Source organism: Polypterus senegalus, chromosome 10, assembly GCF_016835505.1.
Source record: "Polypterus senegalus isolate Bchr_013 chromosome 10, ASM1683550v1, whole genome shotgun sequence".
Taxonomy (NCBI): domain Eukaryota; kingdom Metazoa; phylum Chordata; class Cladistia; order Polypteriformes; family Polypteridae; genus Polypterus; species Polypterus senegalus.
In genome coordinates this window covers 3,219,597-3,235,036 of record NC_053163.1, presented here as the reverse complement: position 1 = coordinate 3,235,036, position 15,440 = coordinate 3,219,597, and the positions used below count along the sequence as shown (strand labels likewise).

The 15,440-nt window shown below is 39.4% G+C and overlaps 1 protein-coding gene across 1 annotated transcript in view; it reads right to left on the bottom strand.

The window, feature by feature from the left end:
• The window catches only part of LOC120536346, a 48,162-nt gene that overhangs the window by 14,147 nt on the left and 18,575 nt on the right, over window positions 1-15,440 (bottom strand). Inside the window, exons 3-7 of the mRNA XM_039764672.1 lie at window positions 14,883-15,116; window positions 14,629-14,788; window positions 14,441-14,500; window positions 6,510-6,539; window positions 5,613-6,199 (exon numbers count right to left, since the gene is read on the bottom strand). Coding sequence (XP_039620606.1) covers window positions 5,613-6,199; window positions 6,510-6,539; window positions 14,441-14,500; window positions 14,629-14,788; window positions 14,883-15,116 — 1,071 coding nt within the window. The remainder of the gene's footprint in view (window positions 1-5,612; window positions 6,200-6,509; window positions 6,540-14,440; window positions 14,501-14,628; window positions 14,789-14,882; window positions 15,117-15,440) is intronic.

The window sequence follows — 15,440 nt, the reverse complement described above, 5'->3', positions numbered from 1 at the left end:
ACAGTTAATGGTGTCCTACATCCGACCTATAAGTCAGCCTGCAGGGCACTCGGTTTATTACATGACGATATCAACTGGGACGAGACACTGCAGGAAGCTGCTCTATCTCGCTCACCTCAAAAGATCCGTGAACTATTTGCTGTCATGTTGGTGTTCTGCCAAATGGAAAACCCCTTAAACCTATGGGAAAAACATAAAGACAGCATAGCAGAAGATGTTAGGAGACAGACTGAAAGAGATCATATACGAACAGAAGTCCACCAGTGGTTAAATTTGATCTATAACAAGTGTCTACAGTTGCTTGAAAACTACGTCATTGCTATTGGAGGTCAATCTCTTCATCATTACGGTTTGCCTTCACCTTTAACAGAACTGGCACAACTTGCATCAAATCCCGAATACTTGAAAGAGACATCTTACAACACCTCGCACTTGGCCAATATAGTCACAAATAACGAACAGTTGCTAAATAGTGACCAAAAGTCAGTTTATGAGCAAATCATGAGCAGCGTTGTCAGCCACTGGCACGGTGTTTTTCCTTGATGCTCCAGGAGGAACTGGTAAGACATTCCTAATAAACCTTCTCCTTGCAAAAATCCGAGCAAAACGTAACATTGCCATAGCTGTGGCTTCTTCTGGCATTGCTGCAACTCTTCTGAGGGTGGCAGAACTGCTCATTCAGCTTTCAAACTGCCTCTGAACCTCAACCATACTGAATCCCCATGTGTAACATATCAAAGCAGAGCAACATGGCTGAAGTGCTGCGACATTGTCACCTTATTGTCTGGGATGAATGCACTATGGCACACAAAGCAGGTATTGAGGCTTTAGACAGGACCCTCCAAGACATCCGAAACACCAACAAACTTATGGGAGGCTTGACAGTGTTGCTGGCTGGAGACTTCCGCAAACCCTTCCAGTCGTGCCCAGAGGAACACGCTGATGAAGTTAAAGCATCTCTGAAATCTTCATACCTATGGCCACAAATCCATGTTGTTACTTTAAAAATAAACATGAGAGTTCATTTGAAAGGCGACAAAAAAGCAGAGGAGTTCTCTACTCTTCTGATGAGTATAGGTGATGGCACCTTCATAGAAGAAAACCGTAAAATAAATATTCCTACAAATCTATCTCTCATCGTCAATACCTTACAAAGCCTTCTTCAAAATGTTTACCCGATCTACAAAATCTACACCAAAATGACGTCTCATGGTTAAGAGAGAGCTATCCTGACACCAAAAATGACATGACTACAACTATAAACCACATTTTACTTCAAGAACTACCTTCACAAACAAAAACATATCAATCTGTTGATTCAGTTGTAGAAGTAGAAGACACCGTTCATTATCCAGTAGAGTTTCTCAACACTCTAAATCCTCCAGGCACTCCTGAGCATAATCTCATCTTGAAGGTTGGGGCACCAATAATGTTACTGAGAAACTTACAACCACCGAAACTTTGTAACGACACAAGACTTCAGGTCACATCTCTACAAAACAACCTAATTGAAGCAACTATTTTTACTGGCAGTGCCTCAGGTGACACAGTTTTTATTCCTCGCATCCCCGTTATACCATCTAATCTCCCATTTCAATTCAAAGCGTTCAATTTCCAGTAAGGCTCTGCTTCGCAATGACAATTAATAAGTCTCAGGGACAAACACTACAAAAGGTTGGCATTGATTTGAGGCAGGATTGCTTTTCACATGGCCAACTGTATGTTGCATGCTCAAGAGTAAGCTCAGCAGACAGCTTAGTCATATTACAACCGGAGGGCCGAACTGACAACGTGGTATACAGAGAGATCCTTAACAATTAATTTTTTAGATATTTTCCCTCAATCTAAAAATGTTTACTTTTTTATTAATAAAAATATTCAGACAATATTTCACCGCTGCGAAGCGCGGGTATTTTGCTATAGTATATATGACAGCAACACTCATAACAGTGACAAAACAATTACACTGACAATCATGTTATGTTATTTTCAAAATGTTTCCTTTTCTTTTTCATTACTTCTTTAACACACTACTTCTCCGCTGCGAAGCGCTTGGTATTTTGCTAGTATATATATATATACATGCACATATATACATATCTGCATATATATATATATATATATATATATATATATATATATATATATACATGCACATATATACATATCTGCATATATATATATATATATTAAATGCATTCGTAGTTTGAATCACAATCTGATTGTATGGGTGGTAACTCTTGTGGTTGGTCAGCAAGTCGGCTAACATCCACCACGGTGCCCTCTTTCAGTTGCGAGAAGCAGATCATAGAATGGTTGAAATAGTTTTACTGTCAAATAATGCAAAGAGTATGCAACACGTGTTTCGCCCTAATTCTGGGCTCATCAGGCATACACACCATACAATCAGATTGTGATTCAGACTACGAATGCATTGAATGTAATTACCCCGATCTACATACTGTCAAATAAACAAACCAAATGCCGTGGCGCAATGTAAGAGGCTTCGCCGCTGACGTTCCGAGGTTTGATTCCCGAGAGGGATGCAGTGAGTGTGTATGCCTGATGAGCCCAGAATTAGGGTGAAACACGTGTTGCGTACTTGTTGCATTATTTGACAGTTAAACTATATATATATATATATATGTGTGTGTGTGTGTATATATTTATATAGCAAAATACCCGCGCTTCGCAGCAGAGAAGTAGTGTGTTAAAAAAGTTATGAAAAAGAAAAGGGAACATTTTAAAATAATGTAACATGATTGTCAATGTAATTGTTTTGTCACTGTTATGAGTGTTGCTGTCATCAAGTATTTGATTCTCATTATTTCTTTCAATCAGTTTCGTATTTGGAGGATGTGTTGTGTTCAAGTTACATTCCGTGTTTGTCAACCATTGTAAAGATAAGAGGTTTCATTCATCGAAGTGTTCACTACCCAAATCGCTACTCTTATTTGAGATATCACACACTGCATGCATGGGTTTTTTTACACTGTCTTCCTTTAGCTGGACATTGACTTTTTCCACCATGTGCTTTGTTTCCGCAGTAGCTGAACTTATGAATATGCTTGTATGCGTCACTCGCTTCATATTCTTTTTCTGCCGTCTCAATTGTGTAATGCGTTTTTTGTTGTTTTTGTGGAGGTCTTGCTTTTTGTCTGCGTACTGCGTTCACAGTCAGTTCATGTGAGCCACTCGGAGTACATGCGTCAAAGGTTCTCAGCTGTGCTTGTGCTGCCTCGTGCGAACTTGCGATGTCCATGGCTTTATTTAATGTTAGCTTAGACCCGGCACTTAAAAGTTTCTCTCGCACTTTTACTGAGTTTGTGCCAAACACTATTCTATCCCTGACCATCTCATCTTCGTTTGCATAAGCAAAGTCTTTCACCAGCAGTTTTAACTCTGTTACAAAGTGATCAAAAGTGTCGTTTATACCCTGTGTCTTTTCATTAAACTCGTATCTCGCGAATATCGTATTCAAAACGAATACGGTCAAAACGGTCATAATAAGTTTTCAGTACCATGGCTTCCTCCTGGGTGAGAGTCCATGTGTTAAAAATGTCTCTTACTTTTCTCCCAGTCCACAGAGCAGGTAGCTGCATTTCTCACTCTCGGCCTTATATGGGCAGGCACTCAATTACGTGGGGGGCGTAACGATGAGGGACGTAACTCCGCCTCACACAGTGACCGAGTTGCGGCTATGGCTGGTATATATGTTGTGACAGATTAGGGCTTTCTCGCACCCTTGTACCCTCAGACACCAGATAAAAGTCCAATAGTAGGATTTATTATAATAATAAAGTGCACAAAGCATGCTCCTCTCCACAATTCTCCAATAAACAATACACAATCCTCCTCTCCCAGACGCTTAGCCACCCTGCCTCCCAACTCAGCTCAGTGTCTGGGCTTTCCTAGAGTCCTTTAATACCCCATGACCAGGAGGTGTTCCTGCCCCACAGTCCACAAGTCCTTACCACTTCTGGGTCAGGGTAAAAGTCTTTCTCTTCAACCTGGAAGTACGTCATTCCTCCCGTTCACATGACCAGGACGCAGTTCCAGGTTATAGGGCACATAAGAGTCTACGAGCCTTGCTACAGTGACTCCTTGTGGTCCCCAAGGTATCCAGCAGGGCTGTGTATAAAAACTACAAAGTCCATGAGGCCCTGCTGGAACTCAGGGCACGTCCATGCTGTCGGGAGAGCTCCTCCTGGCGGCCTGGGGGTGAGGGCCGGCAACTCTTGCCAAACATCCATCACAATGTACATAAGTAGGTTCCAGTTATGACCGTTACACGTAGAATTTCGAAATAAAACCTGCCTAACCTTTGTAAGTAAGCTGTAAGTAATGAGCCTGCCAAATTTCAGCCTTCTACCTACACGGGAAGTTGGAGAATTAGTGATGAGTCAGTCAGTGAGTGAGTGAGTGAGGGCTTTGCCTTTTATTAGTATAGATATATATGCCCACACATTCATATAGAGCTCCAGGTTATTTTATTTTTTCTAAAGTTAAAAGTATTTGAGATAACAGAAATATTCACATGTGGTAGTGTAGTGAAGTACTGGGAGTTGCTGACAAAACTGTACCTTGCTTTACTGTTTGTTACAACTTGTTGATTTTTAAGCCATACTTAGAAAAAAGTAAACCAATTATACAAGCTTTATTTCATTATTACAAAATTAAAATACACAGAGGTGAGAGTGGAGTGCAATCTTTTATTGGTTCAGTTTAAAGTTGACAGATTATTTGCTGATTTTAATAAACAAGGCAAAGTATAACTTGGCAGGTAACATCATTAAATTCAATATTTGCAACATCCATTTCACAAATCATTTGATTTCTTCTGAAAGATAAATCTGGACTTACATTAAGTAGCCACATCACCTGCACGTTAGAACAGTTCACCCACTTGAAGCTGTTGGTGACCTGGCCAGGAATTGGATGGGAGATCATATAGGAAAAGGTTGGGTTGCTACTGGAAGAGGTGTTGGTGAGGCCAACAGGGGGCGCTTACCTTGTGATGCGGACCCAAATACCATAGTGCAGCAATGCCTTAAAAATAGTGCCATCCTTTAGATGAGGCATAAAACTGAGGTCCTGACTCTCTGTGCTCATAAAAGACTCTTAATAAAGAGTAGGGTTTATCCCAATGTCCATGCTAAATTTGCCACCTCACCTAGTCATTCCAATCCCTTAATCATCTCCTGTCTCTAACTGACAATTTATCATACAAAATGTCTGCTATTGCGTCAATCAGGTGGATGCTTCACATTAGTGGTGGTTGAAGTGGCAACACTCACTGTGTAAAGCACTTTGAGCAGTGAGAAATGTGCTATATAAATGTAAATATTAGTAGTAGTAGTAGTATTATACTCTCCCTAATTTTGAACGTTTTTAAGATTTTCATTTTATTGATTGAATTCCTCCTTCGTTTTTTTTTTATTTATCTATTTTTCTGCTATAAACAAGTTCTTTAACTCTGAAAGGAGTTTCTTTGTTTCCATGTCTGATTTAAACTTTACATTTTTTGATAATCTTAAGTTCTTCCTTTATATTTTTCAGTATGGAATGTAATCCCTGAAGCTCTTGAAATCTTCAGTTACTTTCATTTAAACTGTTTTGTGTGGAATATATCTCTTATGGTAACAACCACTATTTTCTTCTTTAAGTCTTTTTATTTTTCTCAGCAGCTCCTTTACTTGTTCACGGTTTTTGATGTCATTATTTGAGAATACTTGATACCTGTTACCACAGCTCTCCAACAGATTCTTCAGGCTTTGATCAGCGTTTTTCAAATAATCTTCAACTGTTTTGTTCTTCAGAAGATCCCCACAAGTGAAAAGAACTATAGTGTATTTCAGTATATCTGGGCCAAAAATTCCTCTGATTATCTCCGCAGTATATCTCTGCTCTTTAGTGAAGCGACCTAATTTCAGTACTAGCAGGAAAACGTCGGGGCCGGGGGCAGACAACTCCATGCATTTCAGTATCTCTGTAACAGTCCCTTCTGACTCATCAAAGAGGTCAGGGGTGTCAACCACACAAACGTTTATGTCATCGACTGTTCCTTCTTTTTTCTCACATCTGTTTGTAATTGATGAACTGCAAATTGATGACACAAATGCATCATCTCCGAGGATGAGATTTCCAGATGCACTCTTTCCAGTTCCCATTTTCCCAAGCAGTACAATTCGATAACATTCTGTGTGAGGAAAAAAAGGCAATTTCTTCTGAGTTTCAATACCATGCATTAAAATGCCACAGTGGCACCTTTAAATGACTCCATAACCTTTTCAGAGTACAACAAATATTTCTAAACTTGCATTCTTATTTCATAGTGTGGGTTTCCCCTGCACTCACATTCAAGATTAATAAATGTAAAATGTATCATTGACTAAAACTACAAAACAACACATGTTTATCATATTCATCATTTATTGGTAAAGTGCAGCTGTGGAAACAAAATGTAATAACACAACCGATGTCAGAAAAGTTTGCTAAAACTGACTTACTTCGATAAATTGCTGGATTAGATTCTGGATCTATAAATATAAAAAGAAATACACACATTTAGACTGATAAAATTATGAAAAAGATTCACAGTTACACAGATGTAAATCCATCAGAAGCCTGGTATTGGCACATCTGTAAAGTGTCCATGAGTGACAGACTAAAAGTAAAGTGGCTCACCAAGCAGGGACTTGGGAACAGGATCTGCATTGTACTAATCTGGAGTTGGGATGGCAGAAAAATGAGAAAATAGCGTTTCCAGCTTCTTTGAACTGAAAATGTTGCTAATTCCCAGTATCAGTTCCTGGGTTTAGTTCTTTTGTTAAATTTTCAAATGTTTAAAATATTTTATGTCAGTGATGCATTGTGGCCTGTAGGGTGTGCCCACTGATTGTGAGGTGACAGGCTCAGATCACAAAGCTGGCTCACCAACTGTCTTAGACATACTGTATTTCTCAAGCAACTAAGACTTGCAGTTTCTAAACACAATTAAACAGTTTGTATGAAATCTACAGGTAGTAATCATCAAATAAAGTGCTCTGTGAAATAGCCTGAAAATTAATAGTAAAAGTGGTTATGACGTTTTTTAAAATCATAATACTTGTGCATCTTTGGCCAAGTAAAACACAAATATACACACAGTGACTGAAACAGAAGGTCACTGAATGTGCTGCCTAATTTTCGGCAGAGGTCTGGACAGGTCTGTTCAATGCATAAATCTGAAAGACCCTCCATGTGGACAAAAGCAGACTTGATTAACTTTTTAAACAATTACACCTATCTTTCTAAAGAAGAACATTGCATAACTCCAATTCATTGGATATTATAAAGACTGAAATAAAAATAATCATAGATAAATTATTAGTCTGATTCTGTAAAATTCCGTAGACATTTTCATTCTGAATGCTGAGTTACAGCATTGATATAAACAAAAGAGTGCTGCCTAAAAACTGTGTGTGCAAGTAATCAGGATAACTGCTTGGACTAATTGTGGTTTTGTATTTTAAAAGGATTTCACAGTCTTGGTTTTGTTTTATGTTTAAGAGATGGTATCCTGCATTATTGTGATTTATGACTGGTGACACCACTTTTTGGATAAATGTTGGATTGCTTAATTTTCATTTTCTTGTGGATGGATTATCAAATATGGTTACACAGATGGAAGTGATGCATTTTCGCTTTATTGTATCAAGTGGACATTGCTGGCCGCTGTTTCCTTATGTTGATCTGTTTTTAAACTGAAATGCACTCTTTTCAGTGGAGGGGTAGATCTGACATTTTAGGGTAGAGAGAAGCAGAGAGCAGACCGAATAAGAAATCACCTGACCTGACCAGAAACAGACGTCTCTATGGAAGGTCAAAAAGTTACAAAAATGCTTTGAATTACTGCTGAGACTTTGAATAAGTAATATGACAAGTGTCAGAATGTATCATGTTTGCCACTGATCAGGGGCCTCATGTATAACGCTGTGCGTAGAACTCGCACTATAACATGGCGTAAGCACAAAAGCCGAAATGTGCTTACGCACAGAAAAATCCAGATGCAGGAATCTGTGCGTACTCCAACCTCCACGTTCTTCTGCTACATAAATCCCGATCAGTGTGAAAACTAACGCTCGTGCACGCGCATTTTGTAACGCCCCAACTCCCCAACGCCCCAACCAGAATTACGCCTCTTTGAATATGCAAATCAATATAAATCGCCCTTAAGCTCAGCCTTCTGTGAAAAGACAATGGGAAAAGCATGGGGGAAAATATAAGAATTTCAGCAAATACCAAGTGGAGGCAAAGGAAAAACATACTATTTGTTCAAATAAACCGTGGTATAATCAACAAAATGAAGTTGATCGAGTGACATAGCGTGTTGGAGAAACTTGAAAGCTCACATTCACAAAATCGCACAGTGCCAGAAATAAAAAAGAAGTCACATATCAAAGTCGCCGTGGAAAGCCGAGTTGTAAGCCCACTGTCTGAGTGTCATATGAAAGCTTATTAGGGTACAGAGAAAAAAGGCACACGGTGGGGAAAAAGCACGAAATGTCAACTTTAATCTCGAATTTTCCACTTTAATCACGTAGTTTATTTTGTCATTTAGTAGAACATTATAAACTTCATCTTAAAATTGTTTAATTGACCAGTTTCTCAAATTACATCGTAATTAAAGTAGCACGTTAAATGCTTTGTTTTGTATTTGATCTTCTACTCGTATGTGATCTGTGTGTGTGAATCACTACTTGCTTCTTAAACCGGCTCTCTTCCTCCAACTGGACACAGAGTCCATGACATTCGTGATATTACAGCTCTCTGAATAACTAAAATACTGAGATGTATACGTGATGTCATTTTCATGATGATTGGAGTTAAAGCACGTTATTAAACATGAGTTTCACTTCGATGAAATAATTTATTGCAGCAGTACTCAGGGGCGGCTCTTGGCTTGTGGTGGCACTGGGCAGAGGAAGAATCGGTGGCTCCTTCACCCGCCCGTCAGTAAGGTAGCTTATGCACGGTGGATGGCCACGTCCGTTGTAGACACTGCACAGCCGCCTCGTGCTCATGACACAAGCATTTATCTTTTGTCGAAATTTGTCGCTGCGTTTTTAGCTGTGTTGTTATTTTCTCTTTCTGTTTTATATTCAATATATATTGGCGTAGCCGTCACTGCAGTCAGTGCTTTTCTTTCCCCAAGTAACCGATCACCATACAATCAGCTCTGTAATAGACGTTAAGCCATCTGTAAGCTTAGCGCCGATTCTTCAAAACGTTTAAAGAACATTGAAATATCTTCGTAGTACATGTTTAATTATTCTATCCTTCCCGACACTCCCAGTGAAGAATATAGATTATTTAAATGAAGTTAAAGTTTTATGTGTATAATTTAACAAACATATTTTGCTGCATTTCACCTTAAAAATGATATCGTCATCATATGTAAATACATTATAATTATAACTATAGTGCAAGTTTACAGTGAGGTGATTGTACTTATAAGTCCTAACAGTTCTACAAGGAGCACTTGATTGGCTGCATTTAAAGTTCTTGGGATTAAACTGTTTTGAACCGCGAGGTCTGTACAGGAAAGGCTTTAAAACATTTTGCAGTGGCTGAGACAGCGTGTCCTTGATGCTGTATACCGATAATTCCCTTTCCGATCATCTGCTGTTGTGAATCACACTCAGATACAGTGATATAAATACTCCGAGTCGTGCAGTGAGAGAAATACGGAAAAAGATGATCCGCTGTGGCAACTCCTAACAGTAGCAGCTGAAAGAAGAAGAAGAAGAAGAAGAAGAAGAAGGTGCAGTGAGAGTAACAACGCTAAAGCAGTTCTGGTATTTAGAATACTATGGCTGTTCCCTGCTCCATTATATTGTTAAGAGTTAATTGCAATCAGATGCATTACACTAATAAACAATATCCGGTTAGTTTCAGTATATTTATAAAGCCGCATCATGAAAATAAGGAGTAACCACACAGGAACAGTAGCACTGCTTTGACGCTGGGTGCCGCCAGTCTGCAAAACCGAGCGGAGAACTTGCGTACGACAAGGTATGAGATACCGTGGAAATGTGCGCGGTTTTCCGCCAAGTGTAGGTTTTATACATCGCGATTTGAACGTGGAAAAGTTCTTATGCAACATTTCTGTGCGTACGCACCGTTTATACATGAGGCCCCAGAGCTGTGAAGTTGTTTGAAAAAGTAGCTGTGAATATACGCCTGACTTTAGACTCGTAAAATGGGGCAAATACTGTATTCAGTTCAAAATATCAGCTGATGCTGCTTTGGGCTTTCTGTGTCAAGGTGTCTAAACTGATAGAGCCGGTGCAGCTCACTGTACCTCACAATGGCTCATTCGCCTTGTGATCATCTTCTCTGATACACCATATGTATCTGCAATCTGTCATACTTTTAAACTACATAAAAGAAAGTGTTCTGTTGACTTAGCTGGAATGCCAAAGGATGGGCGTCCTGGGCAGGTCACTTTGTCACCAGAACTAGGGTATAGCCTAGTCCGTTACCTCAGTCCTTCAGTGTTTTTAAAAATAGAGTTGTCAATATGGTGGTCTAAAAAGGATGCCATTATTATAATTTCTTCTGATAAATCTTCAGTTTTCTCTCTAAAATATGTGATAACATCAGCAGAATCCATTTCATCGGCAGTAATAAGCATTTTTGTAATTAATTCTTATGCTATCACATTTACCTGCATTTCCCACAAAGACATTTTGAATTAGGCATGAGCAATCTATCGAAGAAGATTCACCAATCAAAACTCATTATGTGCTAGAGCCCACCTTCTCAACTTCAATGAGTGAAAGTGACAGTTTTATTTCAACCCATATTTCATGATGCATTTGGAGGAATATTATGGACAAGATAAAATAAATAAATAAGCAACAAAAACATATTTTGTGACACATTTATTTATTTGTGTTCACATTTCACAGTACTTTTATTTATTTATTTAGGGGTGGCACAGTGGTAGCACTGCTTCCTCGCAGTAAGGAGACCTGGGTTCACTTCCCGGGTGCTCCCTGCATGGAGTTTGCATGTTTCCTCCTACAGTCCAAAGACATGCAGGTTAGGTGACTTGGCGATTCTAAATTGTCCCTAGTGTGTGCTTGGTGTGTGCATGTGTGTGTGCCCTGTAGCGGTGCCTGGGGTTTTATTTCCTGCCTTGCGCCCTGTGTTGGCTGTGATTGGCTCCAGCAGACCTCCGTGACCCTATAGTTAGGATATAGCTGGGGCTGGATAATGGATGGATTTATTTATTTATTTTATTTTGTCCGAAATACTCCTTCATAACCAGTCTCCCAGCCTGCCGTGATAAAGGACACTCTGTTCTTCTCCTTTGTGAGGTCATTCTAATCCTCTCCCTAGTTAGATATGTTAAGTTTCTTCCCTGATTCTTTTGCCCTCCACATTGGAAGAATGTCTCCAAACCAACACAGTTAGGCAAAAACCACTAAACTAAGGAATGGGGGCAGGGAGTTTAGGACAGGCAAGGTTTAGAACGGTGTAGAAATAAAAATGCATAGTAATGTAAATTCTAAGCCAACATTTAAATGAGGAATAACACATTAAAAATATCTTAACTTAATGCTAGAAGGATTAAAAATAAGATAAGTGAGTTGGAGTTGTATGTAGCAGAGCATAATTATGATATTATAGTAATAACGGAAGCCTGGCTAAATAACAAAGATGGGGATGAGTGTAACATAGAGGGATACACATTTATTAGGAAGGATAGACAGAAAAGAAAAGGAGGTGGAGTTGCTGTTTATGCCAAACAGAATTTAAATGCAAGACCTCTTCAGTTGGATGATGAGCCCCATCTTAGTGAGGACATCTGGACTCGTCTGGAAAATATTAGGGAAAGAGGTCTTATTGTAGGAGTGTGTTATAGACCACCCAATTCAGACAGTAATTTCAACACACATATTTTTAGTAATATCAAAAAGGCAAGTTTACAGGGTGATGTTATAGTCATGGGGGGCTTTAATTATCCAAATATTAACTGGGATAACCTTGCAGATGGAAGAGTTTTTAGAAATAATCACTGTTTGTTAACACAGCATGTTAAAGCACCAACATGGAGTGAAGCCTATCTGGATTTAGTATTTTGTAACAATCAGGATAGAATTCAGGGTGTAGAGGTGATTGGACCACTCGGGTCACATGACCATAATGTAATACAATTCTCAGTATTTTATAAGAGTGTAGACGCAAAGACTGCAATTGTTAAGTTGAACTGTTGTGGGGCAAATTTTGAGCAAATGTGGCAAAGTCTAAGGAGGATACACTGGGATAAGCGTTTAGGTGTGGAGACAGTCGAGGAGCAGTGGAACAGGTTTGAAAATGTTTTACATGTAATGCAGGACAGATACATACAGTAACTAAAATTGGAATTAATAGGAAACTAAAAAAAACTCCACAGTGGATTAATAAAGATTTAAAAAAGAAGTTACAAAGGAAAAAACTGCTGTATAAGGCATATAAGACTAATGACTGCAAAGTGAATCCTAGAGCGTATGGGAACATGAGGGCAACCATTAAGAAGAATATCAGGGAGGTTAAAAGACAGTTGGAGAGGAATATAGCAGATAAGGCGAAAGAAGTCCCCAAGAGATTCTTTCAGTATTTTAGTAGTAAAAGAACAGTCAAGGAGGAGGTCAAGTTCATCAGGAATAGTAAAGGGGAATTAAAAGACACAGACAGTGAAATAACAGATGCTCTAAACTTACATTTTTCTGAGGTGTTTACAAGTGGGCAAGTGGATAACCTGCCAGAGGTAAACACAACTACTAAGGAGGTACTGAGGGATTTGGAAATTGTAGAGGGAGAAGAGCTGCTCGGATTAAATAAGATGAAATCAAACAAGTCACCAGGACCAGATAATATTTATCCTCAAGTTCTTAAAGACCCTGGCGTGTACAGATATAAACCATTGACACATATTTTTAGGAAGTCATTGCACACTGGAGAGATTCCAAAGGACTGGAAAATTGCAAATATCATCTCATTATATAAAAAGGGTGACAGGGCAGATCCAAGCAACTATAGGCCAGTAAGCTTAACATGCATCACAGGAAAATTAATGGAAGGAATTATTAAGGATAAGATTGAGCAACACCTGGCAAGGACAAGAAAGTCCGTGTAGGGTCAGAAGAGGGAGGTTGTGTTTTACTAACAGGCTGGAAGTGGAGGAGATGATGTTATTGATCTGGACTTTCAGAAAGCATTTGATAAGGTGCCACATGAGAGGTTGGGCATCAGACTAAAAGAAGTGGGAGTTCAGGGTGATGTTTTTAGATGGGTGCAGAATTGGTTCAGACACAGGAAGCAGAGGGTGATGGTGACAGGAACCTCATCAGAACTGACTGCTGTTAAGAGTGGTGACCAGCAGGGGGCAGTGCTGGGACCACTGCTATTTGTAACATCTATACATGATTTAGATTGGAATATAAGGAAGAAGCTGGTTAAGTTTGCAGATGATACCAAGATAGTTGGAATGGCAGATAATTTGGAATCCATTGTATCATTACAGAAGGACTTGGACAGCATACAGGCTTGGGTAGATTTGTGGAAAGTGAAATTTAATGTCAATAAATGTAAAGTATTACACATAGGAAGTAAAAATGTGAGATGTGAATACACAATGAGCTGTTGGATAATCAAGAGTACACCTTATGAGAAGGATTTAGGAGTCATAGTGGACTTTAAGCTATTGAGTTCCCGACAGTGTTCAGAAGCCATTAAGGAGGCTAACAGAATGTCAGGTTATATAGCGCCTTGATGTGTGGAGTACAAGTCACAGGAGGTCCTGCTCAAGCTTTATAACACACTGGTGAGGCCTTATCATGGAGTACTGTGTGTAGTTTTGGTCTCCAGGCTACAAAAAGGACATATCAGCACTAGAAAAGGTCCAGAGAAGAGCAACTAGGCTGATTCAGGGCCACAGGGGATGAGTTGTGAGGAAATATTTAAAGAGCTGAGCCTTTACAGTTTAAGCAAAAGAAGATTAAGAGGTCACCTGATTACTTGTTAAGGGTAAATTTTGCACAATCATTAGGAAGGTTTTCTTTACACAAAGAACGATAGACACTTTAAATAAGCTACCAAGTAGTGTTGTAGACAGTAAGATTTTCAAAACTCAACTTGATGTTTTTAGATGCTTTTGGGAAGCTTTGTTGGGCTGAATGGCCTGTTCTCGTCCAGAGTGTTCTAATGCTCTAGTGTGTAACAGGGCCACCTGGAGAGCTCAATTTAAAGCTACAAGGAACACGTTTACCTTTTAACTGGTCCAATGTAAGCAAGTATGGGTCAATTAACACTGCAACACTTCTAGACTCCACTCAGAGACAGTAGATCAGAATAATCCTATTAAACCTTTACACTCAATAAAGAGATAAATAGAAAAAAGAATACTTACATTTTAAAAGCCAATTTTTATCTCTCAGATTCTGTAGAACATAATCTAATGTATCAACACCTGAGTAGAGAACAAAAAAAAAATAGGGGCTGAATTTTAAACTCTCAGAATGAGGAGGACAACTTCTCCCCCCACCTCCTGGTCTCCCTTGATTTACTGAGGAGGTCACATGTGGACACAAAACCCACCAGCCTCTTGAGACTGCACAAACTTCCAGCTGTTGTTCTCATCCAGATGCTTCTTCAAATAAGAAAGGCTCATCCTCAGAGCCCCAGGCAAAATATCTTCATGAACTGTAATGTTGGGTGTGTTTCCATTGCCTAAAGGGCCAGAAAATTTTGGAAACATCTAGATGAGAGGAACAAAGGGAAAGAGAACATGAGAGATACAGGCTTGTGTGTCAAAACAGGAATGCTGGCGTCCTTCAGATTGACCGCCTCACCTTTAAGAAGTGGATGTGGTCGTCCATCTGTGAAAGCTCAGCCAGCTCAACTTTTTTCCTCTTCAGCTCTTTGATCACCTTCTCCAGGTGATTAATGATCTCCTGGGCCTTTCTCACTTCCCTTCTCTCGTAATCCCTAATCATCTCGGTGACCTCTGACCTCAGCCTCTTAATAGACTCAAGCACAGACTTGAAGTTCTCCTCTTGTTCTTGAACATCTCTGTCTGCAGAGCTCTGAGTCAAAGGAGACAGAAATTAATTTTAGACTGATGAGCTTTAGAGAAGCTACAAAACATGGAGACACTGAGATGTGCTGTCATACAAAAAACAAAACAACAGGCATTTCAAAGCATAAACTTATTAAACTGAGGTGGGCTGGCGCCCTGCCTGGGGATTTGTTCCTGCCTTGTGCCCTGTGCTGGCTGGGATTGGCTCCAGCAGACCCCCGTAACCCTGTGTTTGATTATAGCGGGTTGGAGAATGAATGACTGACTGACTGAAACTTGTAAAAAGAAAGCTGCTCTTAATTTTCTATGGCTTAATGAATAAAAATGGCAA